Source organism: Rhincodon typus, chromosome 9 (assembly GCF_021869965.1).
Source record: "Rhincodon typus isolate 14 chromosome 9, sRhiTyp1.1, whole genome shotgun sequence".
In the NCBI taxonomy this organism is placed as follows: domain Eukaryota; kingdom Metazoa; phylum Chordata; class Chondrichthyes; order Orectolobiformes; family Rhincodontidae; genus Rhincodon; species Rhincodon typus.
Window position 1 is genome coordinate 89,197,715 of NC_063340.1, and position 27,733 is coordinate 89,225,447.

General features: G+C 44.7%; 1 protein-coding gene across 2 annotated transcripts; it reads right to left on the reverse strand.

The window, feature by feature from the left end:
• Positions 1-8,442: 8,442 nt before the first annotated feature.
• ltv1 (LTV1 ribosome biogenesis factor) lies at positions 8,443-26,781 on the reverse strand. 2 transcript variants are annotated; one of them, XM_048601161.1, is made up of 11 exons: positions 26,608-26,781; positions 21,784-21,912; positions 20,930-21,112; positions 20,192-20,279; positions 19,691-19,826; positions 17,316-17,553; positions 16,573-16,700; positions 15,259-15,392; positions 14,764-14,816; positions 11,828-12,028; positions 8,443-10,753 (listed from the first exon to the last, which is right to left on the reverse strand). In XM_048601161.1, the coding sequence occupies exons 1-11, from the start codon at positions 26,608-26,610 to the stop codon at positions 10,637-10,639; spliced, it is 1,410 nt and encodes a 469-aa protein (XP_048457118.1). In that variant the 5' UTR covers positions 26,611-26,781; the 3' UTR covers positions 8,443-10,636. The 2 variants fall into 2 exon arrangements, with proteins under 2 accessions (XP_048457118.1, XP_020389901.2); XM_020534312.2 differs by having other exon boundaries at positions 20,915-21,112.
• Between the last annotated feature and the right edge of the window lie 952 nt (positions 26,782-27,733).

Below are 27,733 nucleotides of genomic sequence, written 5' to 3' on the forward strand. Positions count from 1 at the left end.
CCTAATCACTCACTGTGCTTCTTCCCATTCACCATTGCTTTCTTGGCCAAAATCTTAAATCTGTTCCCTCTTGCTTTTTCCACCAATGGCAACAGTTTCTCTCTCTCTTTCTCTACTCTGTCCAGATCCATCATAATTTTGAACATCTTAATCAAACCTCCCCTTTGACTTGTCTTCCCCAATTTCTCCAAGCAATCCACTGAAATAACGGGATGTGGTGGTGTAGTGGTAATATGGCCAGATTGGTAATTCACCGTCCTAGCTAATGCACTGGCAACATAATTTTGACTACTCTTCAGAAAAGATTTCCAAGGATGTTGGCAGGGTCAGAGGGGTTGAGCTATAGGGAGAGGCTGAATAGGCTGGCGCTGTTTTCCCTGGAGTGTCAGAGGCTGAAGGGAGACCTTATAGTGAATTATAAAATCATGAGGGGGCATGGTTATGGTGAATAGACAAGGACTTTTCTTCGGTTTTGAGGAAATCCAAAACTAGAGGCCATAGGTTTGAGTTGAGAGGCGAAAGATTTAAAAGGGACCTAAGGGGCAACTTTTTCACACAGACGGTTTTGTTTCCTTTATTCACTCACAGGGTGAGGGCATCACTTTTAGGCAGCATTTATTGCCCAGAGGGCAGTTGAGAGTCAACCACATAGCTGTGGGTCTGGAGTCACGTATAGACCAGACCAGGTAAGGATGGCAGCTTCCTTCCCTAAATGTCATTAGTGAACCAGATGGGTTTTTTTCGACAATCGGCAATGGATTCATGGTTATCACAAAATCATGAGTGGCATAGCCAAGTGAATAGCCAAGGTCTCTTCCCCAGGGTAGGGGAGTCCAAAACTAGAGGGCATAGGTTTAAGGTGAGAGGGGAAAGATTTAAAATGGACCTATGGGGCAAATTTTTTATGCAGAGGGTGGTGTGTGTATGGACCAAGCTGCCAGTGGAAGTGGTGGAAATGGGTATGATTACAACATTTAAAAGGCATGTAGATGGGTATATGAATAGGAAAGGTTTAGAGGGAATATGGGCCAAATGAGCCTGGATTAATTTAGGATATCTGGTCAGCATGGACCTGTGTGTCCCATGAGTCCTGCTCAAATATTTCTCACTGCTGCTGTTTATTTGATGATTTGTATATTGTTATCTTGTGGGAGCTTGCTGTGTAGAAATCATTAGCCCTAGTTTGGTGCCACTGTGCGAGCACCGAGAAGATGATCAAACTTGACTATCTAGAGGAAGCAAAAGTCGTAACAAGGTTTCTGTAGGTGAACCTGTGGAAGGATCATTAAAAAAAAGAAAAAAATAACTAAGAAAATCAAGGGTGGTATGGTGGCTCAGTGGTCAGCACTGCTGCCTCACAGCACCAGGGACCTGGGTTCAATCCCACCCTCGGCCCAACTGTCTGTGTGGGTTTTCTCCGGGTGCTCCGGTTGCCTCCTACAGTCCAAAGGTGTGCAGACTAGGTGAATTGGCCATGTTAAATTGTCCATAGTGTCCAGGGATGTGTAGATTAGGAGGGGGATGGGTCTGGGTGGGATGCTTGGAGGCTCGGTGTGGACTTGTTGGGCTGAAGGGCCTGTTTCCACACTGTAGGGATTTGATGATGAATTTAACTCACCATTCCCCCAACAAACATGAAAACAAACTGTAACTGAAGTGGTTCGGAGATAGTAGGAACTGCAGAAAATGAAGAAGGGATAGGCCCGAAACGTCAGCCTTCCTGCTCCTCTGATGCTGCTTGGCCTGCTGTGTTCATCCAGCTCTACACCTTGTTATCTCTGTAACTGAAGTGGTCTCTGTGCCAGTGTAGTAGTTGCCAAAGTCCCATAGGGCTGCTCTCTCATTGCAGAGTGTCACCATGCCTCATGTAAGGGATGAAGTTGAAAAAGCATGGACACGATGTGGCTCTTGCACTTAGGCTTTGGGGAAAAAGGAGACAGAAGTCTCAGAAGCAGCGAGCAAAGTAACATGAACCAAACAGAATTCAGGGGCACTGGGGGTTAGAAGCTGGGAATGGTCTGGCAAGTCACCCTGTTGAAGTGCAGATCTCCACAAGGCGAGCCTCCTGTACAGTGGGTGGAAAATAGCATGAGAGAGAAAAACACCATACAACTGGCAAAACCCAATATGGAACTCTTGCCATGTGAGTTTACTTGTTGAATGTATATTCCCTGGGACTTTTGCTGAAAGTACTGGATTGGTCACTTTCTAGTTAAAGAACTTGTATTTATTTAGAACCACTTATGGTAGCCTCCCAAGGTGCTCTATGGGAATGTTGTCAGACATAATTTGACTCAAAACTACAATAAATTAGCCAGAATCTTACCAGACCGTAGGGCTGCTCTCTCATTAGAAAGAGGGAAACAACTGGTGGTGGTTTAACTGGAGGGTCAACACGCCTCAGGCGAGGGGAGAGGTTGAGAAGGAGAGACCTTCATTGTAACCTCACCCAATGCAGGAATTGAACTCATACTGCTGGTGTTACTCTACAAGTTTGTTTGTTTCTTCTTATGCTATCATACAGAACTGAATGGCTTTAGTGACTATGTATATAAATATATTTTATGAATAAAGTATATTGTTGAATTTTAAAAAATCACAAACCAGCCATCCAGCCAACTGAGGTAGTTGACCTGCTGCTGAGCTACATATGGAGATTAGAACAATGGACGAGAAGCTTGGCGAGAGAGGTAGCTTTTAAGAAAACGGACCGGGTCCCCAAGCAGCTCGGGTTTATGCAGCAGTAACCCCATGAAAACTGGAGAGATGTGAGAGTCAGGAATTGGAGGAGACAAATAATAGACAGGGTCAGGGGGAAATGGAGGAGATAAGGGAGGGAGGAGGGCGTGATTTGATGAAAATTTCAAAATCTAGACTGGGAGCCAACGTAGTCGGATAACAGTGTGTCGGGTGAACAAGAATGGCACACGGTCAGGTAAAGTGTATGATAAGGTCTCACTAAGTAATTTGTAGATGAGCTTGAAGATTGCTGCAGAAATATTGTGGATTTTCAAAAGTTCGTGTCTGCTCACAGTCAAATTAACAAATGGAGGTGTAGATATCAGGTGCCCTACTCTTCTTCAATGGGTGACCTAAGTTTTTGTTTCTTCAACTTGATGGTTCTGAGAAAGCAAAAAGCCAAAACATAATCTACAGAGGACTGTTTGATGCCAAGTTAATGAGAGATATGCAATAAATCCACAAGACAACCTACTTGGTCCAGGCAAGAATTCCAAAGGTTAATCTCCTCAGGTTTGTGGTTTATAATGACTAATATATTCTCCTTGAATCACTCCCTTCCTCCACCATATAACAGATATTCACCTATGCCTTTAATACCAAGTAGTAATTATAAAGAAGTCAGATGCTGGAAAAAAGGTTTTCAGATGGAATAATCCACTTTCCCTTAATTGTTCATGATTCATTCTTTGGATGCAGGCCTCGCTGGTCGGGCAAGCATTTGTTGCTCCATTGCTAATTGCCCTGGAGATAGTGAGTGATGAGCTACTTTCTTCAATTGCTTCAGTCCTTGGGGTGTAGGGACACCTACAATGCTGTTAGAAAGGACTTCCAGGACTTTGATCCAGCAACAGTGATAGAAAATTAAGTCAGGAAGGTAACACCACTAGATAAGAGCCGGATTAGACTATACGGTCCATCCAGTTTGTTCCACCATTCATCCCTGTAACATTTGAATGCCTTAATAATCAATAACCTATCTATCTCTGTCTTAAATACACTCAATGATGGGGCCTCCACAGCCCTCGGCAGCAATGAGTTCCACAGACTCCCCAGCCACTGGCTGAAGAAATATCTCCTCATCTTAATTCTAAAGGGCTATTCCTTCACTCTGAGGCTTTGCCCTTGGCCCTAGTCTCTCCTACTAAAGGAAACATCTTCTCCCAATTCTACTCTATCCAGAACCTTAGTGTTCTGTAAGTTTCAATGAGACCCTCCCTCATCCTTCTAAGCTCTCCAGTACAAATCCAGAGTCCTCAACCACTCATCAAATGACAAGCCCTTCATCCCCAGGATCATTCCTGTAAACCTTCTCTGGACACCCTCCATTGAAAGCAGTCGAGTGGTAGATGGCAGGGGTGGGATGGATGGTGTTGATAATGGCATTAAATGTCAAGAGAAAATGGTTAGATTCTCTCTGGTTGGAGATTATTGCCTGGCACTTGAATGTTACTTGGCACTTATCAACACAGACCTGAATTCTGTCCTGGTCTTCCTGAATGCAACATGGACTTCTTCGCTATTTAAGGGATTGTGAATGGTGCTGAACATTGTGCAACCATTTTCGAACATCCCCACTTGTGACCTTATGATGGGGGGAAGGTCATTCATCAAGCAGCTGAAGATGGTTGAGCCTAAGACAAACTCCTGCAGCAATGTCCTGGAGCTGAGACAACAACCACAACCATTTTCCCTTATGCCAGATAAGACTTGAACCAATGAAGAGTATGCTCCCGAATCCCATTGATGCTGAAGAAGTTATACTGGACACGAAATGTTAACTCTGTTTCTCTCTCCACAGATATCGCTGGGCCTGCTGAGCTTCTCTAGCATTTTCTGTTCTTATCCAATTGATTCTAGTATGCAAGAGCTCCTTAATGCCACACTTGGTGAAATGTTGCCTTGATGTCAAGGACAGGTAATGTCACCTCTCAATTCAATTTCATCCATATATGGGCTAAATCTGTAATGACATCTGGAACAGAACAATCCTGCCAATGCTCAAACTGAGCAACAGAGAACTTCATAAAGGCTCAATGACACTTTGCTGATGATTAACTATAGACTGACAGGACTATAATTGGTCATAGGATAAAGCAGAGCAATTTTTAAAGTAGATATCAATGTTTTAACAGGAACATGTACCACAGTTAGTTCCAAGGCACTGTTCTTCATCAACCAGGATGCTGTCAGGGTTTATAACCTTTGTTGTACCACCTGTGCCCAGGTTTTTTTTTGTACTGTGGAACATGAAGTAAATTTAATTGGCTGAAGCCTGGCATTTGGGATACCAAAACCTATGAAGTATCATCCACATGGCACTTCTGGCTGGGGATGACACCCAATTCCTTTCAAGCATGTCCAAAACAGTCACGACACTGCAGTCACATGTAAATCCTTGCTGGATAAACATAGACACAGTGAAAACAGGAGTTGGAGTAGGCCATACGGCCCTTTAAACTCACTCCATCATTCAATATGATGGTAGTTGATTATCCAACTCAGTACCCTGTTCCCCCTTTAACGCCTTTAGCCTCGAGGACTTTATCGAACTCCTTCGTGAAAACGTGGGCAGTAACTCTCCTTCCTGAATGGGCATTAGGCAACCATCATGATTCTCCCAATTATCCCCAGTCCACATCATTGTTCCCCACTGAGAATGAACAAGAGACTATTGAAAGATCAACACAAAATCTCAAAAACAATCAATCAATATTCTCACGGCCCCCAGTGGCTCTGCGAGATAGATATCTGAACAGACCACTGTGATGTCAGTGCAGCAATGTAGTGATGTACATGACTCAAAGGAGGCTGTAACAAAAGGAGAATGAATGCAATATTCTATCTTCTTCTTAACAATCTACCCTCCCTCCACTCCCGTCAGCAGTATTGTCATTCTTAATAAGCCCCTAACTGCACTTGTTCCTGTTTTCTCACTCTGACATATCCAAAGCAGTGACATCTACTTACGAGAAACATTCATTTTAGGCCTGGTAATAGAGGTTTAACCTCCAAATCAGATGGTACAGGTCTCTTGGCAGATGGTTGACTCAAGGCCTCTTCCCCCACTTCAAATGTGCCAGACTGGGCTATCCTCTATAGCAACCGTTGCTAGGGCAAACAATGAAAATAATTTCCCTTCATTTTCCTCCATTGTTCCCTTTCATTGGCCTGTGCTGAAATTGTACCTTATTTATTTACAGTTTTTATTCAGCACGCAAGTAAAACAAAGAATGAAAGCTACATTTAGCAGGAAAACGAGGAAGATGGAGCCCACTCAATTCTTAGCTCAGCTTAAATTGTGTCAAGAACATGCCCCTACACGTTGTGGTTGGAAGCTGTTCATTTGAGTTAGTTACTGGGACAAGAGGACTGTCCTGAGGAGATGTAGAACAGATTAGTCCTAATTTCCGCAGTTTAGAAGAATGTTTGGTAGCTTCATTAAGAAAAAAAATTAAGGGACTTGAGAGGGTTAGGGTAGAAATCAAAGGGTATTGGGGTGGAATGAATGGTGGAAATATTGAATCGGGCAGATTTCAAGGGCTGAATAACCTACTCATATTTTTTTGTTTCCTTAGAGAAGGAAGGACTTTTTGAATATTCTATTCTGGAAAGCTGTGGATGATCCATCACTGCATCTATTCAAGATCAAGATCAACAGATTTTGATACTAAGAGAATCAAGAGATAAGAGTAGGGTACAAAAGGTGAGGTGTAAGATACTTACTGAATGATAGATCTTTGAAAAGATGGAATGGCCTTTAGATATTCACAATACATAAATTGCGTGATACTCTCTGCTGTGACCTAACTAAGAGGTGATGTTGTGGAGTGACAAATTTTTCTACGTCATGGATAACTTCACCTCTGACAGTAAGCAATTTTAAATATTGTTGTTTATCCTAAATTACTCAACCACCTGCATGACAGTCCAACAAGGACTGCACTAATAAATCACCCTTCAAAACGAAGGCTTGTATTAATCGAGCACCTTCCACAATCTCAGGATGTTCAAAAACTGTTTCACAGCCTATGAGATACTTTTGAAGCAATGTTATGAATCTAAAGGTGAACACAGAAATCAAGTTGCACACAGCAACGTCCCACAGGCAACCATGAGATAATGACCAGATTTCATTTGCTAGTTGAAGGATTAATATTTACAGGATACTCCCCTAGTTGTCTTCTAGTAATGCAAGTCTTTTGCATCCCCAAGGACACAACATACTTTTAGAATTTGATCTGAAAGAAGTCACTATCAACAATGCAGTACTCCCTCAGTACTCCTTTCGGGTCAATCGCCTGGATGTATTACTCAGGAGTAAAGTAAGCCTCAACTTTCTGTTGTGGAGACAAAAGTGCAGCGAACAGAACCTTGGATAAGTTATCCACTCAGAAGAGGATCTCAGGACTGAAAATCATCCCAGCTCTCAGATGTCTATGAATCAAGGTTCTGCAAAAGAAATTCAGTGAATTTCCAGTCCAGAAATATAGCGTTAACCCCACACTCAAGAAGCGGTAGAAACTCTAGCCAGCCAGTAATCCAAGACTTTTCAGAGCCACAACATTGAGCAAAGAGAAAGAAAATTGGCTTTCCTCAACCTAGGGATAAGATGACATAGTTCTTATGGTACAACGGCAAAAGTTCAAATCCTATTATGGCAGCAGGGGAATTTAAATTCAGTTAATCAATAAATCTGCATTGAAAAGCTAATCTCAGAAACGGCAATCCCAAATTGTTATCAAAACTGCCTAGTTCATGAACAAGTTCTCCAACTATCATCAACCACCTTCCTCATGAACAATCCAATCAAATGTAGGGGTTTTAACCAGGAGTCACACACCTTTTTTCTTAGAATCCCTACAGGCTGGAAACAGGCCCTTCAGTCCAACAAGTCCACACTGAACCTCAGAGCATCCCACCCAGACCCATCCCCCTGTAACGCACCTAATGTACACACCCCTGAACTCTATGGGCAATTTAGCATGACCAATGCACCTAGCCTGCACATCTTGGGACTGTGGAAGGAAACCAGAGAACCTGGAGGAAATCCATGCAGACACAGGGAGAATGTGCAAACTCCACACAGACAGTTGCCCAAGGGTGGAATTGAACCCAGGTCCCTGGTGCTGTGAAGCAGCAGTGCTAACCACTGAGCCACCGTGCCGCCCTTTATCTCAAAATGAGTAATAAAATCATCACAAGTTACAAAAACATTTGAGAAATGTTATGAATTGGTACAGTTACATATTTGTTAAACATATATTTTTGTAATTTAGCTATAAGATTAAGGAAAACTGGCTTCCTGCTGCCAAATAGCTCAGTGCCTGGTGCTGGCTCCCCGGCTACAGTTCAGGCTCAGCTTTCAGAAACCAGTTCCCTTCTCTTTCTCCAGTTGCTGCGAGCCGTGGTGGTTCCAACCTTCCTTACCCCTCCTGGCTTCCTCTTCCTGGCTGGGCTCCTCGTGGGTGGCAGCCCCTGGGGTTAGGGGTGTTGGGTGTCAGCAAGTAGTTCTGGAAGGTCGGTTTGCTGCTGTGGGGAAGGAAATTAATCTTGCGACTTGAATCCTGTGACTTTATTTTCCAAACGTTAATGCATGCTGCTCATTAGCAGATAGCAAGCTATCTGTCACTCACGAATGTGTTGGCAATCTGCTTCAACTCATTGCTGATCATTTTACAACCAAAACAAACCACTTTGAAAGAAAGTAAGAAATCACTTTATTTTAATGCCCCTAATTGCTTACGGTAATATCAAGAGAATAAGCCTTTGATTCCCGGAAAATCAAGGGGATTCCTGAAGGAGGTGGTAAAACCTGTTCCTTTAGGGAAGGGAATGTACCCAGTTCTGAGCTGTTTGCAATTCTAGATCCATAGCAACGTGGTTGGCCTTTGTGTACCTGCAAAGGCCTTACAAGATTCTCACGTGTAGCTAAGGGGGCAGTTTATTACTACATTCTCCAGGGCAATATACACGGGCAACAAATGTTGGCTTTAGCAGCAACACCCACGTCTCATGATTCTTTAAAAACAGCTGCCTGCTTCCTGCTATTGCAAAGCTTACAAAAAGATAGTCATTGGTGGAAACTACAAGTTCAAACAAACGATTCTGAAAGTTTATCTGAAGTGTCAGGCCATTGAGCAATTCCAGAAAGTTATTACCTACCATGTAGGACCTTCATTCTCTGAATTGCTGCCCTATATTGTACGATAAATGAGAAAAGAGTAAACAAAATGTCCCTGTGACACCAGGTCCACAGCTAACACTGATGTCTTCCTCACGCACCAGAACCAGCACGGCAATGGCACATCCCGTCCACTAACTTTTGCTTCCTGCTTCCACATGCTCTGTGCTGCACAGGGCCTGTCACGGAGGGCAATGACTTGGGGAGGTGAAGGCACTGTGAGAAACACACACACACACGCACGCGAACACAACACTCGCTCTGCTTCCTCTCTCAAACAAAATGCTGAAGTGGTACCAGTTAAATGACAAGAGTGTGGAAAATGTCTGCAGTTTGGGTTTTAAAATGCGTTACTGTAGCTGACTTATACTAGTTACGATCAGTGCTTGATGATGCTCAACTGTACCTCATCCTCCTGGCTGCATTCGCTACACATCTGGAGAGGCAACGAAGACACAGAGGTTGCACATCTCATACCACCACAGAGAAACATCACAACTAGTCTGGAGAAGGAGCTCATTGCTAGGTTGAAGTACCACAAATTACACAGTACAGAAGGAGGCTACTCAGCCCATATGTACCTGTGCTGGCTGTTTGAAAAATCTATTTGATTAGTTCCATTTATCTGCACTTTGCCAATAACTCTGCAAACCTTTCCCCATTCAAGAATTTAACCAATTTCCTTTTTAAACTGATTACTGAATTCTCTTCATTATTCTTTCAGGTAGCACATTCAGGACATACTTCACTATATTTCTCACCATCTGCATCTTTTAATCATCATCATAAATTTATGTCCCCCACCTTCGTGCTGTCACTACCGTTACTGTAAGTAGTTTTGCAATCATTTCACAAAAACTCATAACTTTTGCATTGCATCAATTGAAATATCTCATTCAAAGAACGGTATCTCAGCAGCGCTGCATCGTCTGCATGCCAGATTGAGGCATCACATCTTCCAGCGAGCCCCTGACCTAACCCTGAAAGTCAAGAGCCCAGCTCCTACTCAGGCCATCTTCTGCTGCCTGGAATAGTCACTAAAGGTAAAGGAAAAGTTGCCACAGTCTTAACAGACCACAGGGCTGCTCTTTCTAGGGAGAGACGACTGGTGGTGGTTTAACCTGAGGGTCACTGCACCTCAAGTGAGGGTAAAGGTTCAGAAGGAGAGTCCTACATAGTAACCTCAGCCAGTTTGGGAATTGAACCCATGCTGTTGGTGTCACTAGCCAGCTGTCCAACCAACCAAACAGACATAGCCAATGGGACAACTTCATTGCAAAATGTTACGTAAATTAAACTGATCATCCTGTTGGCTGAGAAAACTCAAAAGCATTCCATAAATAAATAGAGGCACAAATTTTTTTATGAACTGTCTGTCGTGGGATAAATATCCACAAATGAAAGAGCCATTGCTTGCCGAACTTGATTGGAGTTAAGGAGAACACTCTGCACACATCCCAATGAAGCTTCATCCTTTGACGAAAGGGTGAGTTTCACTTGAGGAAAGATCCAGGTCCATGCTGCAATCATTGCAAGGAGGGCCACAGGTTTGGGAATCTTGGAAAGGATTCAAGTCCATTGGTTTGTTTGATGGTCAGAGGCAGTGGAGGTGCAAATGTTATCCTTTCATTTGAATTGTTAGTGAGTAACTGAACCTCCAACCAATTCTCTCCATTATCCAATGTCCAGTGGCAGAGGGACAAGCCTTATATACTATAATTCTAGTTTGATTCCCTGCAAGTTCTGTCTCAGGTTCAGCACCACTTGTTCCTGTCTTGCTTTCTCCATTTTAAATGCATTTCTGTTTGCTTTTTTCTCCTGTCTTCGTTCCTATATGTGACAGGGTGGATTGGGAAGAGACAGAGAAAGGATTAGAAGAGGCAGCACATTTTCCAATGATCACCAAATTAAATAATAAGCTAAATATTAATGAAGAGACTGAATAGGCTAGGCTTTGTTCCCTTAGAGCAGAGACAGTTAGGATTTGGTTAGAGGTTAAACAGAGGTTTACAAAATCATTCCGGGTTTGATAAAACGAAGAGAACCTTTCCAGGAGCAGTACATTTACAAACCACAGTACTGTGACTTAATGGAACTGGTAAAAGACCAAAATTGGGCTTTGAAAGGTGCTGCCTAAAAGGATGGGAAAAGAAATAATTATGTTCAAACATGAATAGGAAAGGAGTAAGTCACAGGACCCTGGTGGAGAATTTTGTTTCTGGGGGGGAACTTAATGGAATAATTAAATTCTTTCAAAGAGCTAGCACAGACATAATGGGTTAAATGACCTCTTTTCGTGCTGTTTCCTAATGTGGGAAATGTCGTCACGGAAAGGAAAGGGTAGGGGAGCAGAAGTGACACATCCTGGGACCAGGTGTCAGATTCAGTTTCCCATTAAGCTTGAAGCTTTGCACAGCTGGAGTATCATCACAATGAAAATGTCACTTTGTCTAGACAATCAGCCAACAGCAACTTCATTAGGATCCATTAAATGCTGAAACCAGTGACTGTATACATTCAGACATTGCAAAGTGAATCTTTTACAACATTATAATAAATATCACCCAATAGTTAATATGGAAAGAAACATCCGAATCAACCAAAGCAACAGTTTTACTGAGTCATTGCTGCTTATTATAGCAATCTTCATGAACGGACACAAGTAATTAAATGTTTTTAAACGAAGGAAAAAAATGTTACTTTGCAATGGCCAAAATTTCCATGTTGCAGCTTAGTGTCTGTTGCATCAGGGAATACACAGTATGAACCTGCCATGTGATGGTTGTGGGATACTCTCCAAGGAGGGACTACTCTGTGACACTGTCCCATGAAAGCCCCAGCCTCATCGGAGAGAATCCAGAGTTTATCTTCTTGCCATATGATACAGCACAGGATTTTCCTCACCTTCCTTTCTCCTTTAATTTTCTGTTTCCGGACCTTCTTGTCTTCTTTGCTCTCATTCCGTGGACGTGACTGTGTCGAGGCTCTGGGGATGTCACTGATATTAATCATTTCCATTCGCTCCAATTGTTTAGCAGTCAGACTCCTTTTTGGTAAAACATCCAAGGGAATCCCAGTTTTTCTTGATACCTTGATTGGATTGAGCTGAAAAGAGCCAAGTAAATAACAATTTACAACTTGCATTATATGTGCTTATAAAATAAATAATATGGGCATTGCTGCCAAAGCCAGTATTTGTTACCCATTTCCCTGGAACAAGCCTAGCTATTTCAGACGACATAAGAGTCAATCAAAACAAAAACCAAAAGAACTGTGGATGCTGTAAATCAGGAACAAAAACAAAGTTGCTGGAAAAGCTCAGCAAGTCTGGCAGCATCTGTGGAGGAGAAAACAGAGTTAACGTTTCGGGTCCGGTGACCCTTCCTCAGAACTGATGGTGGCTGGGAAAACATCAGTTTATATGCAGAAAATAGGGAGGGTGGGTGGGGTAGGGAGTAAACGATAGGATAGAGCCCAAAGAGAGAGAAAGACAGTTGGACAGACAAAGGAGTTGCTAACGATCAGGCTGGGAGGGTGAATAGTTGTTAATGGGGACTGTTAGTCACTAACAGCAGGGGGTGTGTAATGGCAGGCTATGTGGTAACAAGGCCTGGTGTGTGGGGTGGGTTGCTGGGATATGGGAGAGTTTAGGCCTTAAAATTATTGAACTCAATATTGAGTCTGGAGGGCTGTAGGGACCCCAAGCGGAAAATGAGGTGCTGTTCCTCCAGCTTGCGCTAGGCTTCACTGGAACACTGTAGCTAGCTGGAGACAGAGATGTTGGCCAGGGAGCAAGGTGGTGCATTGAAGTGGCAGGCAACAGGTAGTTCAGGGTCTTTTTTGTGAGCAGAACGTAGATGTTCTGCGAAGTGGTCGCCAAGTCTACGCATCGTTTCCCCAATGTAGAGGGGACGTTGCAATCACGTTGCTATAAGTCTGGAGTCACATGAAGGCCAAACCGAGAAAGGACATTAGAGAACGATGTGGGTTTCTACACCAATCGAGTCACCATTACCGAGACTAGCTTTCAACTCTAGAGATATTAATTTAATTCAAATTTAATCAGCTGCTGCGGGATTTGAACCCCTGTCCCCACAGCCTTTTATCACCATGCCACTCTCTCCCCTTTAAAAATGTCCCACAGCACTTCACTGGAGACCAGGTGTAGAGCTGGATGAACACAGCAGGCCAAGCAGCAGCAGAGGAGCAGGAAAGCTGACGTTTCGGGCCTAGACCCTTCTTCAGAAATTCACTGGAGCATTGTTTGGCAAAATCTGTCTTTGTGTCACACAACGAGAGATGAAGACAGATGCTCAAAAGCCTGGCCAAAGTGGTAGGACTGTAAGGTAGAGAGGCTGAGAGGTTTTGGGAGGGAATTTCAGAATCTTGGACCAAGGCAACCAAAAGTTCAGCCACCAGCTGCAGAGTGACAAACCGACCAACAGCAGCAAGTGCCCAAATGAACAGGTAAACAAGATGCCTTTCCAAAATGTCACGCACATACAATGATGAGAATGTTATGGAGTGTTTACTACATTACATTGCATCATAGATGAGCAGCTCCAGCAGAACTTGGACGATAAATACGAGTGATCATTAATAAGTCCAACAGCAAATTTCAGGGGAGAATCGCTCTGCTTCAAGAGTGATGAGAATGTGGACCTTGGGGGAAACCCCTTTTAAACATGCTCCAAGATCAAACCGTGGAATGCCACCAGCATGGGTTCCATGAATTCAGCTGTTATCCAGCTGGGGTGAAACTCTACTGTCCTCACCCTACAGTCGGAGAGGTCTCTTAGAGAGAGATACACGACTGGAGGTTGGGAAGAGAGGGACCACCTAGAATGTCGTTGATCTTCTGTGATTTGGATGGGAGCAGGCTGCACAAACAGCAGCAAAGGTCATTGGGAAGTGGATTCAGACTCTGCCCAATACTGGCGAGTGATCGATACTGACTCAGCTGCCTGTTATACATAACTCTCCAATTCACAGATTTCATCCATTCTACCTCATAACCCAAAGTCTGAAGTACCCCAAACACGGTAACCACATGGAGAGGCGATGGCCTAGTGGTATTATCGCTGGACTATTAATTCAGAGACCCACACAGTGTTCTGGGGATCCAGGTTCAAATCCCACCACAGCAGATGGTGGAATTTGAATTCAATAAAATAATCTGGAATTAAGAATCTAATGATGACTGTGAGTCCATTGTCGGTTGTTGAAAAAAAACCCATCTGGTTCACTAATGCCCTTTAGGGAAGGAAACTGTCATCCTTACATGGTCTGGCCTACATGTGACTCCAGACTCACAGCAATGTGGTTGACTCTCAACTGCCCACTGAGCAATTAGGGATGGGCAATAAATGCTGCCTGGCCAGTAACGCCCTCATCCCGTGAATGAATACAGGAAAAAAAAAAAGACCACATGCAAGCACTACAAGTTCCCTTCCGTGAAGGACATTACTGAACCAGCCCAGGTTTGAACAATAATAGCTGGGTCCAATTTGACTGGAACCAGCTCAAAGAAATCACTAAATTGTTTTGTTCACTTTCACAGTCCATCATGACAGGATTTGAACTCTTGGCCTCTGCATTTTGTTCATCCAGAACTGAAGTCCAAGATGTAGTTCAGATGAATAGGGAGACGAAGCTAATCTTCGTTGTGCTCCAGCCTTGGCCCACTCTGCCCATGCTAGACAAACCTCCCAGCCCGCAGTCTCAGCGGGTAAGGAAAGCCAGTATCGAAGGGTAAACATCAGCTCCTTCCCAGTACCCTAACTTTATCGAGAAGTAGGAACCGAGTCGCAAACACTTCCAGCAGCAGCCACTGTGCTTACCTTAGGTGGGTCAGTTATCAGCTTCGGGTGGTTGTATAAATTTGAATAGGTGCCTGTAAAAACAAAAGATTCAAACTGAGGATCTGAGCAAATATATCATGACAATTCCACCAGTTTAGCCTCCCATACTGGGATGGATACAGAACTTGAGCACATTCACAAACTGTACCAATTATCAGCTTGGTCATAGTGATATTGATTGAAAAGTAAATGTTAGTCAGGCTTCAGCAAGAACCTTCTTATCCTTCTTCCATACTGTGCCATTGAGACCTTTTACATCTGCCTGGGGGAGTAGACCCCTCCCAATGTCACATCAGAAAAACAGCACCTCCAAAGGTGCAGCACTCCCTCAGTATCGCTCTGGGAGCATCAGTCTGGATCTGTTGCTCACCTTTCAGGAATAACCTGACAAGACGCGAGTGTATCACTCCTAAGCAACAAAAGAGAGTAGAAGATGTTGATGGCACAGAGAGCCACCTAACAGCCAGTACTTACTGAGGATGGATTCACAGTCCCATTGCTCAGTTGGTTCCTCAAGGACAAGAACTTCAATCTCCTCGTTTTCCTCTTCTTCATCTCCCTTTAACAGAACATTGCCCCTTGGCCCCAGGTCATCGGGCATTTGACAGCTGCAGGTGGGATTGAAAGAAGTTGAAAGAAGTCAATTAAAACAACACAGTTCCACACTCCCATTTCAAGATAATAAAAGAAGTCTGTATCTCCATACAGTCATAGAGTTGTACAGCACACAAACAGACCCTTCATTCCAACTCATCCATACCGACCAGATATCCTAAATAAATCTAGTCCCATTTGGCAGCAACATTTGGCACATATCCCTTTAAACCTTTTCTATTCACGTACCCATCCAGATACCTTTTAAATGTTGAAATTGTACCAGCCTCTACTACTTCTTTTGACAGCTTATTCCATACACACATCACCCTCTGCTTGAAAAAGTTACCCTGAGGTCCCTTTTAAATCTTTTCCCTCTCTCCTCAAACCTATGCCCTCTAGTTTTGGACTCCCTCACTCCAGGGAAAAGTCCTTGTCTATTCACCCTATCCATGCCCCCTCATGATTTTATAAATCTCCATAAGGTCTCCCCTCAGCCTCGGATTGCTCCAGGGAAAACAGCGCCAGCCTATTCAGCCTCTCCCTTTAGCTCAAACCCTCCAACCCTGGCAACATCCTTGTAAATCTTTCCCGGACTCTTTCAAGTTTCACAACACCTTTCCTACAGCAGGGAGACCAGAACTGCACGCAGTATTCCAAAAGTGGTCTAACTGATGCAGTCATCCCATTTAACACAAACATATTGTTGGGTTTATCAAAGGTGCATATTTTATGAGATTGACAACAGGGATAAGTGATTTCAATTGCTGTGAGGAAACTGGAGTTAACTGCTTCAAGCAGATAGGATTCACATGGGATTGAACAGCAGGATTCAAAGCTATCAGGAGGGAGAGTAACCAGAGGTCACAGGCTTAAGAGAATTAGAAAAATAACCAGGGTTTGGGAGGGAGCTATGATGGTGGTGGTGCTAGCTGAGGGGGAATGCAGTGATAGGGAGAACTGTTTTCCGATTTGAATGTTTAAGGTCAACAATCAGCTTCCTGAAAACCTAGTGGAAGCAGATTCAACAATAATTTTCGAATGGATATTGCATAAATGCAACAAAAAAGTTATAGAACTATAGGGAATCATTAGGGAAGGGCAACTCGTAAGACTGTTATTTAAAAAGAGATTTCACTGGCCAAATGGTCACACATGCACAGTCATTGTGATTTACACTTTAAAGCCACTCACTCTTTTGCTTTCTGCATGTGGTAATCACTGATAACGTCATCCAGTCGTGCGCTGTCCACCTGAATTGGACCCTCGAGTTCATGATGATCCAGAGCTCCGATCTCATCATCGTCATACTCTTCGTACAGCTGAAGCAGACAGAGAAACAGCATTATAGAGAAACAGAGCAACATCTGCAGGGATCCATCTACTTTCAACACCTTCAAGGAGGGAGGGGTTTAACGTAGTGTTTCTACATTATCAGCTGAGTATCACCACCTCTCCCATTGGTTCCTGCACAGGAGAGAAAACCAATAGAGCGTGGGAGAAAAAGAAAGAGGCTGTGAAAAGAGAGAAAGGAAATTTAAGAAAAAAAAAGCACTTTTCATAATTAATGAAGAACGTTTGAAAGGTAGTCACTGTTGCAATGTAAGAAACAAAGCAGCCAATTTGTACACAGTAGAATCTCTCAACCAGCACAATGATAGTATCCAGGCAACCCATTTCTTTTTGTGATGCTGATGGAGGGATAAGTATTGGGTAGGAGAAACTCCCTGCTCTTCTTACAACAGTGGCTTTGGTATTTCTTACATCCACCAGAACAAACAGACCTGCTCTCTATTTAATGGCAGCTCTGACAGTGCACTGAACTGGACGGTCAAGTGGGATTTGAATATGTGACTCAGAGGTGAGTGTGCTATCCATGATGGACAGCGTAAATTTTGTCCTGTTTATTGGTCTGGTACCTCACAACGTAAACCGACCTTCTCAAACCGGTCGTCCAACAGGGTGAGCTGCTCGTTTCGTCTCATCACAGACGATGTCATGGAGTAGGCAGTGAAGCAACTCCTGGTTTCCTCCTCCATGAAGGGGAACTCCCTCACCCTGCCTTCAAAATTAATAATCTTTGAGCCATCATCATCATCATCATCATCAGAGAGGGCACCAGCTGAGTCGAAGTCTTCATCCTCTATATCCTCCCACTCCTCCTCATCGGAATCCCTAAAGAACACACCAACAAACTATTTGTTTGGTTCCAAATGGAAGCATTTTACAGACAAAGAAAAAGTGTCAGGAGCATCATCATTACTGCAGAAGTGACAAGTAGACAAAGGTACCAGTTCATTTGGGTACAGCAAGATCCCTCAGAGAATGAATGAGATAAATTACCAGTAAAGGTCAGGTGCAGTTGGTTGAAAAGAGGAGTGTTGCAGGAGAAATCCAGGAGAATGTCTCGCTATCCTTCTAAAACAGTACCACAGGGCCATTCAGTGTCTATGTTAACATCAGTGGGATAGTGGTGATGGTGATGGTGGGGGAGTGTAGAAAAATGGGGCCCTCGCTTTAGCTGCTGCAACAAGAGATCATTCGGCCCCAGCAAGGAGATGTTAGGTTCAGGTCACCAGACTGTTGCAGCGTATCCAAATGAAACTGACAGTGTCCAACTTAAGAGCTTGCGCCCCATTCTAAAGGAGCTGGCTTGAAAGCGGAATTGAGGCCTGCGGTAAATCAGCCACAGTCTTACAAAGAACAAAGAAAATTACAGCACAGGAACAGGCCATTCGGCCCTCCAAGCCTGCGCCGATCCAGATCCTCTATCTAAACTTCTCGCCTATTTTCCAAGGATCTGTATCCCTCTGCTCCCTGCCCATTCATGTATCTGTCTAGATACATCTTAAATTATCGTGCCCGCCTCTAGCACCTCCGCTGGCAACGCGTTCCAGGCACCTACCACCCTCTGCGTAAAGAACTTTTCCCCTCTCACCTTGAAATCGTGACCCCTAGTAATTGAGTCCCCCACTCTGGGGGAAAAAGCTTCTTGCTATCCACCCTGTCTATACCTCTCATGATTTTGTAGACCTCAATCAGGTGCCCCCCTCAACCTCCGTCTTTCTAATGTAAATAATCCTAATCTACTCAACCTCTCTTCATAGCTAGCGCCCTCCATACCAGGCAACATCCTGGTGAACCTCTTCTGCACCCTCTTCAAAGCATCCACATCTTTTTGGTAATGTGGAGACCAGAACTGTACACAGTATTCCAAATGTGGTCGAACCAAAGTCCTATACAACTGTAACATGACCTGCCAACTCTTGTACTCAATACCCCATTCGATGAATGAAATCGTATGCCTTCTTGACCACTCTATCGACCTGCGTTGCCACCTTCAGGGTACAATGGACCTGAACACCCAGATCTCTCTGTGCATCAATTTTCCCCAGGGCTTTTCCATTTACCATATAGTTCGCTCTTGAATTGGATCTTCCAAAATGTATTACCTCACATTTGCCTGGACTGAATTTGCCATTGCTCCGCCCAACTCTACAATCTATCTATATTCTGCTGCATTCTCCGACAGTCCCCTTCACTATCTGCTACTCCACCAATCTTAGTGTCATCTGCAAACTTGCTAATCAGGCCATCTATATCTTCCTCCAGATCATTTATGATTACAGAATAGCAGGGCAGCCTTGAAGGGCCGAATTCACTCTGACTCCTATTGCTTATTTTCTGCGCTCACTGCCAAGATTGTGTGGTGACAGGGAGAGAGATAGTGTTGTGTCTGAACAAGGTTCAGGGGCTGGGAAAGAAACAAGGAAAACACAAACAGGAAGTCCAGGATAATTAGACTGGCAGGACACTGCTATAGAGTGACAAGATAAAATGCCTACCGGTAGTTGTGCAAACAGTTGTATCACAACCAAGCAATGAAACCATCACAGCTTAAAACTTGTGGAAGGGTTACATTGACTTTATACATCAGAAAGCCAAACAGTTTATTTAAGTGCAAGGTAAAGCTTGATGTTAGGACTGAAAACTGGAACAATCTTACAGCTTGTGCAGCTAGTAACGATTCACTCAATTGCTGTTTATGTTATTTAGGCCCAGGGTAGTCTTTGGTACTAATTTCAATTGATCAAGAGTTCAGGGAAGATATTGCCAGATTTTGCCAACTTGTTGGGCTTGGATTTTGATCCAGCTTTCTGCCTCTTCCAGCCAATTTCTCTACCATGGAGAAGGATTAGTGCCTTGCCCATCTATCCACAACTACATCTGCACCTTCCAGCTCCTAACCCCTCCTCTCTGTCTCTCCACAGCACGCTAATTCTCCCCCTTCCCCAGGTTTTAAATCACGTACACTTCAGCATTCTCTGCACTCCCTCTCCCAACAGCCTTCACCACAAAGTCATCGTCCAAAATGTTGTCTGGATCGTCAAAATCAAAATCATCATCGAGAGCAGCGACAATATCCGGATCGAGGTCTAGGCGAGGTCCTGAGGGCAAATGCAAACACACCTTTAATGTTCTGAACAAGTTTTGATGTCAAGCTCGCTGCTCTGCTTTGTGTTCAGCATAGGACTTTGATACATATTGTGATATTATGAAACATTGTAATTCACCATACAACACACGCAACTGGTATGGTGGGAGTTACTTCAAGACAGGAATACTGAAATTATTGCTCCCCGCCTTTATCCATTGCCCGCCCTGTTCATGACAGTGAACTTCCCTCGCAGGTTAACATTTCTGAGCCAGGAGATCATAGGTTCAAGTCCTACTCTTGGGACTAAAGGACAAAGCCCAGGTGGACGCAACGGATTACTGACAGAATCTGTGTGAACAGGGTACTCAGTGTTACCTCGTACAGGGGCTGCTTTGTTCAGCAATCCAGTTTCCTCTTCAAACTCTGAAGCAAAAACTGATGATGGCAGATTAATGGAGTGAACCTGAAATCAAAAACGTCACAGGTTTGCGGTCAGTCTCCAACAATAGGGACAAGAAATATCCAATGTGCAAAGTGGAGGGATTGGTGGGCGGGGGGGGTGGCGGGGTGGGCGGTGAGCGAGGGGCAGGGAGTGAGGGTTCATAGGGGAGAAGGGGCTGAGAGGGGGAGGAGGGAAGAGTGAGAGAGGGTGAGGGAGGAGGAGACAGAGGGTGAAGGAGGAGGAGACAGAGGGTGTGAAGGAGAAGGGACAGAGAGGGTGAGAGAGAGGAGACACAGTGGCGGGGCGGGGGGAGGGGGAGGGATAGTCTCTCCCACCTACACTACACACATTCAGCATTGGTGCAAGATGACCCATCACCATCTTATCAGGGCAACACCACGCAGGCAATACATGCCAGCCTTGTCAGTGCCAATCAGATCCAGAGAATGACTCCAACATATCTGAAACCAATCAAATAAATCTTCAACGAGCACAGATATACCCATTAGGGGACAGGGGAGATTGAGGGTGTTTGCATCTCTTCCTCACACCCTCCAAATCTGTTGGGGTAGTACATTTTCTGTTTCCATTTCACATCCCCTCCAAATCACTGATTTGGCCTATGTTTCTCATAGCTATGCCTACATAGCCCTTACGGGAATCTGTTGCACCTCCTCCTGGACGTCTCCATCTCCCGTGGTTATGGTGTCTCGGCAGTCCTTCTGGGATACGCTAGAGGCCACAAGCTCAGCAACTGGAGATGCCTCTTTCAGATGCTGCAGGTAGTCATAAGTATCATCAAAGAAGACGCCATATTTCCTCTCCTCTTCCTTCCTCTTTTGTATATCTGCTCTCTGCAAGAAAGGAGTTAAAACTTTTATACTGATTGCGGATTTTATGTTGACTCATGCTATTTATGTTCAACCAGCTCATAAGAACTGTGGGTCCCTTCCCAGATCAACAGAGGCTCAGCAGGTAACACTTCAGAGTCAGGACTCCAGACGCTTGAGCCCATGATGCAGACTAACACTTTAATGCAGTACAAAGGGAGTGTTGCCCTGTCAGACATTCTTTCTCTCACAGCTAACGTTAATGCAAGCCCTCAGAGGAACAGGAAAGTTGACGTTTCGGGTCAGCACCCTTCTTCGTTTCTGACCTGAAGCGTCAACTTTCCTGCTCCTCTGATCCTGCCTGGCCTGCTCTGCTCCTCCAGCTCCACACTGTGCTGTCTGTGACTCCAGCATCGGCAGTTCTTGCTATCTCTGTTAAAGCAAGCCCTGTCAGGTGAACAAACCATATTCCATGATCACTCTGAACTAAACATGGCTGAAAGGAGTTGAGGCATAGATCAACAATATTCTAACTCAATGATGGAGCAGATTTGAGGGGGTCAGTTATCTCATATGTTCCTATCTGGATCCAAAGATCAAAACTTAAGGTCAATTCATTAGGAAGCTGCTTCCATCCTGTGCTGAGCCCTATCACGTTCATACACAGCTCGTGACTATACGTCAAAGCAAATCACCTCTGCTGGTAGCAGTACTCTCTGGGGGGCGTTCTCGTCTGCAACCAGTGGATCCTTTTGGCTTCTGTGCACCAGGTGAAATGTCACCGCTGATTTCTTCTGAATGAAGGGCTTCTTCTTCCGGTGAGGCTGAAGAACAAAACAGGAGAAGGGATTATAGCACACAAATAACACAGTGATCCGAGTACATTCAGACAGCAGAGGAATAACTCCATCAGCACATGTCAGCTTCACACAGACTGATCTTAGTGTGTTTATAAACCCAATGACAGTCATATCTCACCATGATAAAAATGTCAAGACCTCGGAAAGGGAGAATTACACCGAAGATACAGCACAGAATCTGGCCATTCAGCCCAACTGGTCTACGTGCACTTCGATCCACAACAGTCTGCTCCCATTCTACTTCATTTCAGATTGTCAGCATGGTAAATTATAGAAAAGGTTAAAGGGGGAAGAAGTAATAGGACAGAGAGTGTGGAAAGGGTCAGGAATTGAACTTCAGGCACAGCAGAAATGGGGACAATTATAAGAAAGGAAGTAATGCAGGACACATTAAATACACGCAGTCTATGAAACAAGGCAAGTGAACTTGCAGCACAGATTGAAATTGGCAGGTACAATGTTGTGGATATCACAGAGAACGCGACTGCCAGGGCATCAGGATCGGGAACTAAATACCCAAGGATAGACATCCTTTCGGAAGGAGAGGGTTTCAGTTATGGAGAAAGGAAGGATTACACTGAAGATACTACACAGAATCTGACATTTCGGGCCTAGACCCTTCTTCAGAAATGTTTCTGAAGAAGGGTCTAGGCCCGAAACGTCAGCCTTCCTGCTCCTCTGATGCTGCTTGGCCTGCTGTGTTCATCCAGCTCTACACCTTGTTATCTCAGATTCTCCAGCATCTGCAGTTCCTACTATCTCTCTACACAGAATCTGGCCGTTTTTCACTGGAACGTTGGAGGTTGAGAGGCGACCTTATAGAAGGTTATAAAATAATGAGAGGTACAGATAGAATTGATGGTAGCTGTCTTTTCCCTAGAATGGGGGTTTTCAAGACTAGGGAACACATTTTTAAGGTGAGAGGACAGATATTTAAAAAAGACATGAGGGGCAAAGTTTTTACACAAGGGGTAGTTTGCTTGTGGAATGAACTTCCTGGGATAGTGGTGGATAGGGTTACAATGACAACATTTAAAACACATTTGGATAAGTACATGAATAGGAAAGATTTGGACGGATACGAGCCAGGAGCAGGCAGGTAGGACTAGTTTAGTTTGAGATTATATTTGGCATGGACTGGTTGGACCGAAGGGTCTGTTTCCGTGCTGCATGACTTTATGACAGGCAGATGGGCTGAGGGGTCAGGGTTGCTTTGTTGGTAAGATTTGGAATTAAACAAATTGCAAGAAGTTGGATGACACAGAATGTGTCTGTGTAGACTTGAGGAAGCGCAATGGGGAAAAAAACCGTACTGGGAGTTGGGTTTGGCCTCCTAGCAGTAGTCAGGATGTGGGTAAGGAAGTAAATTAGGGGATAGAAAAGGCAGTTAAGAAAGGCACTATTACAATCACCATGAGGGACTTCAATATACAGGTGGACTGGGAAAGTCAGGCTGGTAGCGAATCCCTAGAGAACGAATTGGTGGAATGTCTGCGAGATTTTTTTTGGAGCAGCTTGTGGTGGAGCCCACTAGGGAACAGGCAATTCTGGATTTAGTGATGTGTAATGAGGCAGACTTGATTAGGGAGCCTAGGATGAAGGAACTCCTTGGGGACAGTGACCATGACATTATAGTATTCACCCTGTAGTTTGAGAGGGATAGGCTGGAATCAGATGTAACATATTACAATTGAGTAAAGGTAACTACAAAGACATGAGGGAGGAGCTGGCCAGAATTAATTAGAAGGGAAGCCTACCAGGAAGATGGGGGAAGCAGCAATGGTAGGAGTTTCTGGGGGTAATTAAAGGGGCAAAACAGGAATTCATCCAAAGAAACACACCAAAGGGAAACAACCATGGCTGACAAGGGACATCAGGGACAGTATAAAAGCAAAAATAAATGCATATAATGTGGTGAAGATTAGTGGTGAGCCCAAGGATTGGGGAGCCTTTAAAAACTCACAGAGGTCAATTTTAAAAAAATGTTGGGGGGGAATGGAGGAGAGAAGATGAAATATGAGAGTAAGCTAGCAAGTAATATAAAAGAAGATTGGAACAAATTTTTTTTTAAAAGTACCTAAAAGGTAAGACAGTGGCAAGAATGGACACTGGACTGCTGGAAAATGTGACTGCAGTAGTAATATTGGGGAACAAGAAATGGCAGAGGAACTGAATGGAGACTTTGCATCAGTTTTCGCAGTGGAAGACACCAGCAGCATACCAGAACTTCGAGCCGGGGACAGAGGTAGTTGCCATCACTAAGGAGAAAGTGCTGGGGAACCTAAAAGGTCTGACGGTGGATAAATCACCAAGCCCAGATGGACTACACCCCAAACAACTGATGGAGATAACTGAGGAGACTGTAGAGGCATTGGAGGTGATCTTTCAGAAATCACTGGAGTCAGGGAAAGTTTCACAGGACTAGAAAATGGTTAATGTAACACCCCTGTTTAAGGATGGAGGGAGACAGAAAACAGAAAACTACAGGCTGGTTAGCCTGACCTCACTCACTGGTATGATTTGGAGTCCATTGTTAAGGATGAGATTGTGGAATACTTAGAAGTGCATTGCAACTTGAGGCTGAGTCAGTTTGGCTTTGTCGAGGGGAGATCATGCTTGACAAATCTGTTAGAATTTTTTAAGGTAATGAGCAAGTTAGATAAGGTAGAGCCAGTGGACATGATCTATTTGGATTTCCAGAAGGCCTTTGACAAGGTGCAGCACAGGAGGCTGCTGAATTACACAAGAGCCCGTGGGGTTGAGGGAAAAGGTACTGACATGAATAGAGGATTGGCTTACCAGCAGAAGGCAGAAAACTGGGACAATGAGTCTTTACTAGGATAGCTGCCAGTCACTAGTAGAGTTCCTCAGGGGTGCGAGTTGGAACAACTGCTATTCATGTTATACTTTAACAAGCTAGACGAAGAAACTGAGGACATTTTGTTTTCTATTCATTTGTGGGATGCGGGCATCGCTGGCTGGCCAGCATTTCTTGCCCATTCTTAGTTGCTCTTGAGACGTTATTTGTGTGGTGCGAATGTCACTTGCCACTCGTCAGCCCAAACTGACAAGTTACTATGTTTGCAGATGACAAAAATATAGGTGGTGGGGCAGGTAGTGTTGAGGTGGCAAGGAGGCTGCAGAAGGATTTGTCTAGGAGAGTGGACAAAGAAATCGCAGATGGAATTCATGAAATCTGAAGCACAAAGAGACTTAGCAGTCCTCGTTCAGGATTCTCTTAACCTTAACATACAGAATCCCTGCAGTGTGGAAAATGGCCCTTCGGCCCAACAAGTCCACACCGACCCTCAGACATCCCACCCAGACCCATCCTCCTATAACCCACATAATCTACACATCCCTGAACACTATGGACAATTTAGCATAGCCAATCCACCTTGCCTGGACATCTTTGGACTGTGGGAGGAAACCGGAGCACCCGGAGGAAACCCACGCAGACACCGGGAGAATGTGCAAACTCCACACAGACAATCGCCCTACAGTGGAATTGAATCCGGGTCCCTGGCGCTGTGACGCAACAGTGCTAACCACTGAGCCACCGTGCCACCCCTAAACATGCAAGTTTAGTTGGCAGATAAAAAGGCAAATACAATGATAACATCCATTTCAAAAGGGCTACAATACAAGAGCAGAAATGTACTGCCGAGCTGTATACGGCGGTAGTCAGACCGCATTTGGAATTTTGAGAGCAGTTTTCGGCCTAGTATCTAAGGGGGGTTGTGTTAACCTTGGAGGGGATACAGAGGAGGTTTACAAGAATAATCCCAGCAATGAAGGGCTTGCCATATGAGGAGGGGTTGGAGATTCTGGATCTGTACTCAGTGGAGTTGGAAAAATGTGGGGCATAATTTTCATTGAAATTTACAGAACACTGAGAGGCTTGGACAGAATGCACCTGGTGAAGATGTTTCCACTAGGACAGACTAGGACCTGAGGACACAGTCTCAAGAGTGAAGTGATAGTTCTTTAAAGTTAAGATTTCTTCAACCTTCTGCGGTTAATGTGTGTAACTCATTTCAAGTCATTGAGTGTACTTAAGACAGGGGTAGAAAAGTTCTTGATTAGTAAGGGGATCAAGGGTTACAGGGAGGAGGCGAGAGGTTGGGTTGAGAAACAGATCAGCCACAATCAGATTCATTGGGCGAAATTGCTTAAATCTGCTTCTACATCTCATGTAAATGGTGATTTTGGATGAAGTTTGCAGGACTCTCGATTCAACCTCAACGATCTGTCACGCACCAATCGGAATACTCTCTGGTATTGCTTGACAGGCAGCACCCATGACCCTACAACCTTCTCCCTCAGGGGCAAGTACCACTCCAAGGCGTGAGCCCAGTATCCAACGCGGGCACAACCCGGAGCACTGCACTGTCGGAGGCGCAGTCCTTCAGATAGAGTTAGACTGGGACACTGTCCGCCAGTCCCAGGTGGGTTTAAAGGCCCCCCACAGTACAGGGTGAAGGACAGGGGAGATCACACAGGTTCCCACATACTGAGTATGTATCCCTCAGTCCACATCAGGTGGTCGATGTAAGATCTTGCTGTGGACGCGTGACCGTGTTTCCTGAGGCGCAACCGGGAGGTCGGTGAAGGGCGCTACAGAAATTCAGCTCGGGCCCGAGCCCGCGGCCCCCTTACCATGGTCGCTGGCTGATGCCGCCCGACTCCGGGAATTAGCCCCTCGATTCCCCCAGGCGCGGGCGAATCTCCGATAAGGACAGGAACCGAATTCCTCAGAAACAACAAAAAAACCTCTCTCTAGGCCACCATGCGGCCGCGCTCTCCACTTCGATTGGCTGGAACTTTGAAGGCCTCTGGGATACTGGAGGACCACGCCTCAGGCTCCAGGCTCTGATTGGCTGGTGTCGTGATGATGGTGGACTACCTTCCAAATTCCGGTCTCCGATTGGCCGACGTGGTGAAGGACTCTGGGATACTGGAAGACCACCCGCCGAACTCCGGGCTCTGATTGGCTGGAATGGTGAAGCACTCTGGGATACTGGAAGACCACCTGCCGAACTCCGGGCTCTGATTGGCTGGAATGGTGAAGCACTCTGGGATACTGGAGGAAAGTCGTATTGACTGAGTCCCTGTGTCGAGGTGGGAGTTGATTCCTGCAGCATATTTAATCTTGTTTAAGAGTCAGGAGGCACAAGTAACTACATTTGTTCGCTTTTGAGCACCGGTTACTTTACTATAGACTGAAACGTTTTCAGTTTTTCAGGGCGAGGACAGCACGGGGTTAGAAACCATTCCTCCTGGAAGTCCGGATTTGAAAGGGAGGGTGGAACAGCTGAAAATTACAGTTAGCAGGGAAAGGGGTAGGAACAAAGTGAAGAACAGTGATAACCGTCAGGTGCGCATGAAGTGATTGCTCACAACCGGTGAAAAGTCCTCTTTCGTAGAATCCCTATAGTGTGGAAGCAGGTCATTCGGCCCATCGAGTCCACACCGACCCTCCGAAGAGCATCCCACCCTATAACCCTGCATTTCCCATGGCCAATGCACCTAATCTACACATCCCTGAACACTACAGGTATTTACCATGGCCCATCCACCTAACGTGCACATCTTTGGACTGTGGGAGGAAACTGGAGCACCCGGAGGAAACCCACACGGACACAAGGAGAACGTGCAAACTCCACACCGTCATTTGAGGGTGGAATCGAACACAGGTCCCTGGTGCTGTGAGGCAGCAGCGTTAACCATTGAGCCACCATGCCACCCTGGCCTGCTACTGAGTAAATTTTTAGAACTGTGGGTT

Bases quoted from the DNA above. Each gene is read 5' to 3' on its own strand.
- ltv1 (XM_020534312.2), bottom strand. The intron at 17,554-19,690 runs GTACGTGATTTA...TGTGTTCTTTAG, and splicing joins AGTGCAGAGAATGCTGAAGT to GGATTCCGATGAGGAGGAGT. The intron at 12,029-14,763 runs GTAAGCACAGTG...GGCTCTTTTCAG, and splicing joins TGATAACTGACCCACCTAAG to CTCAATCCAATCAAGGTATC.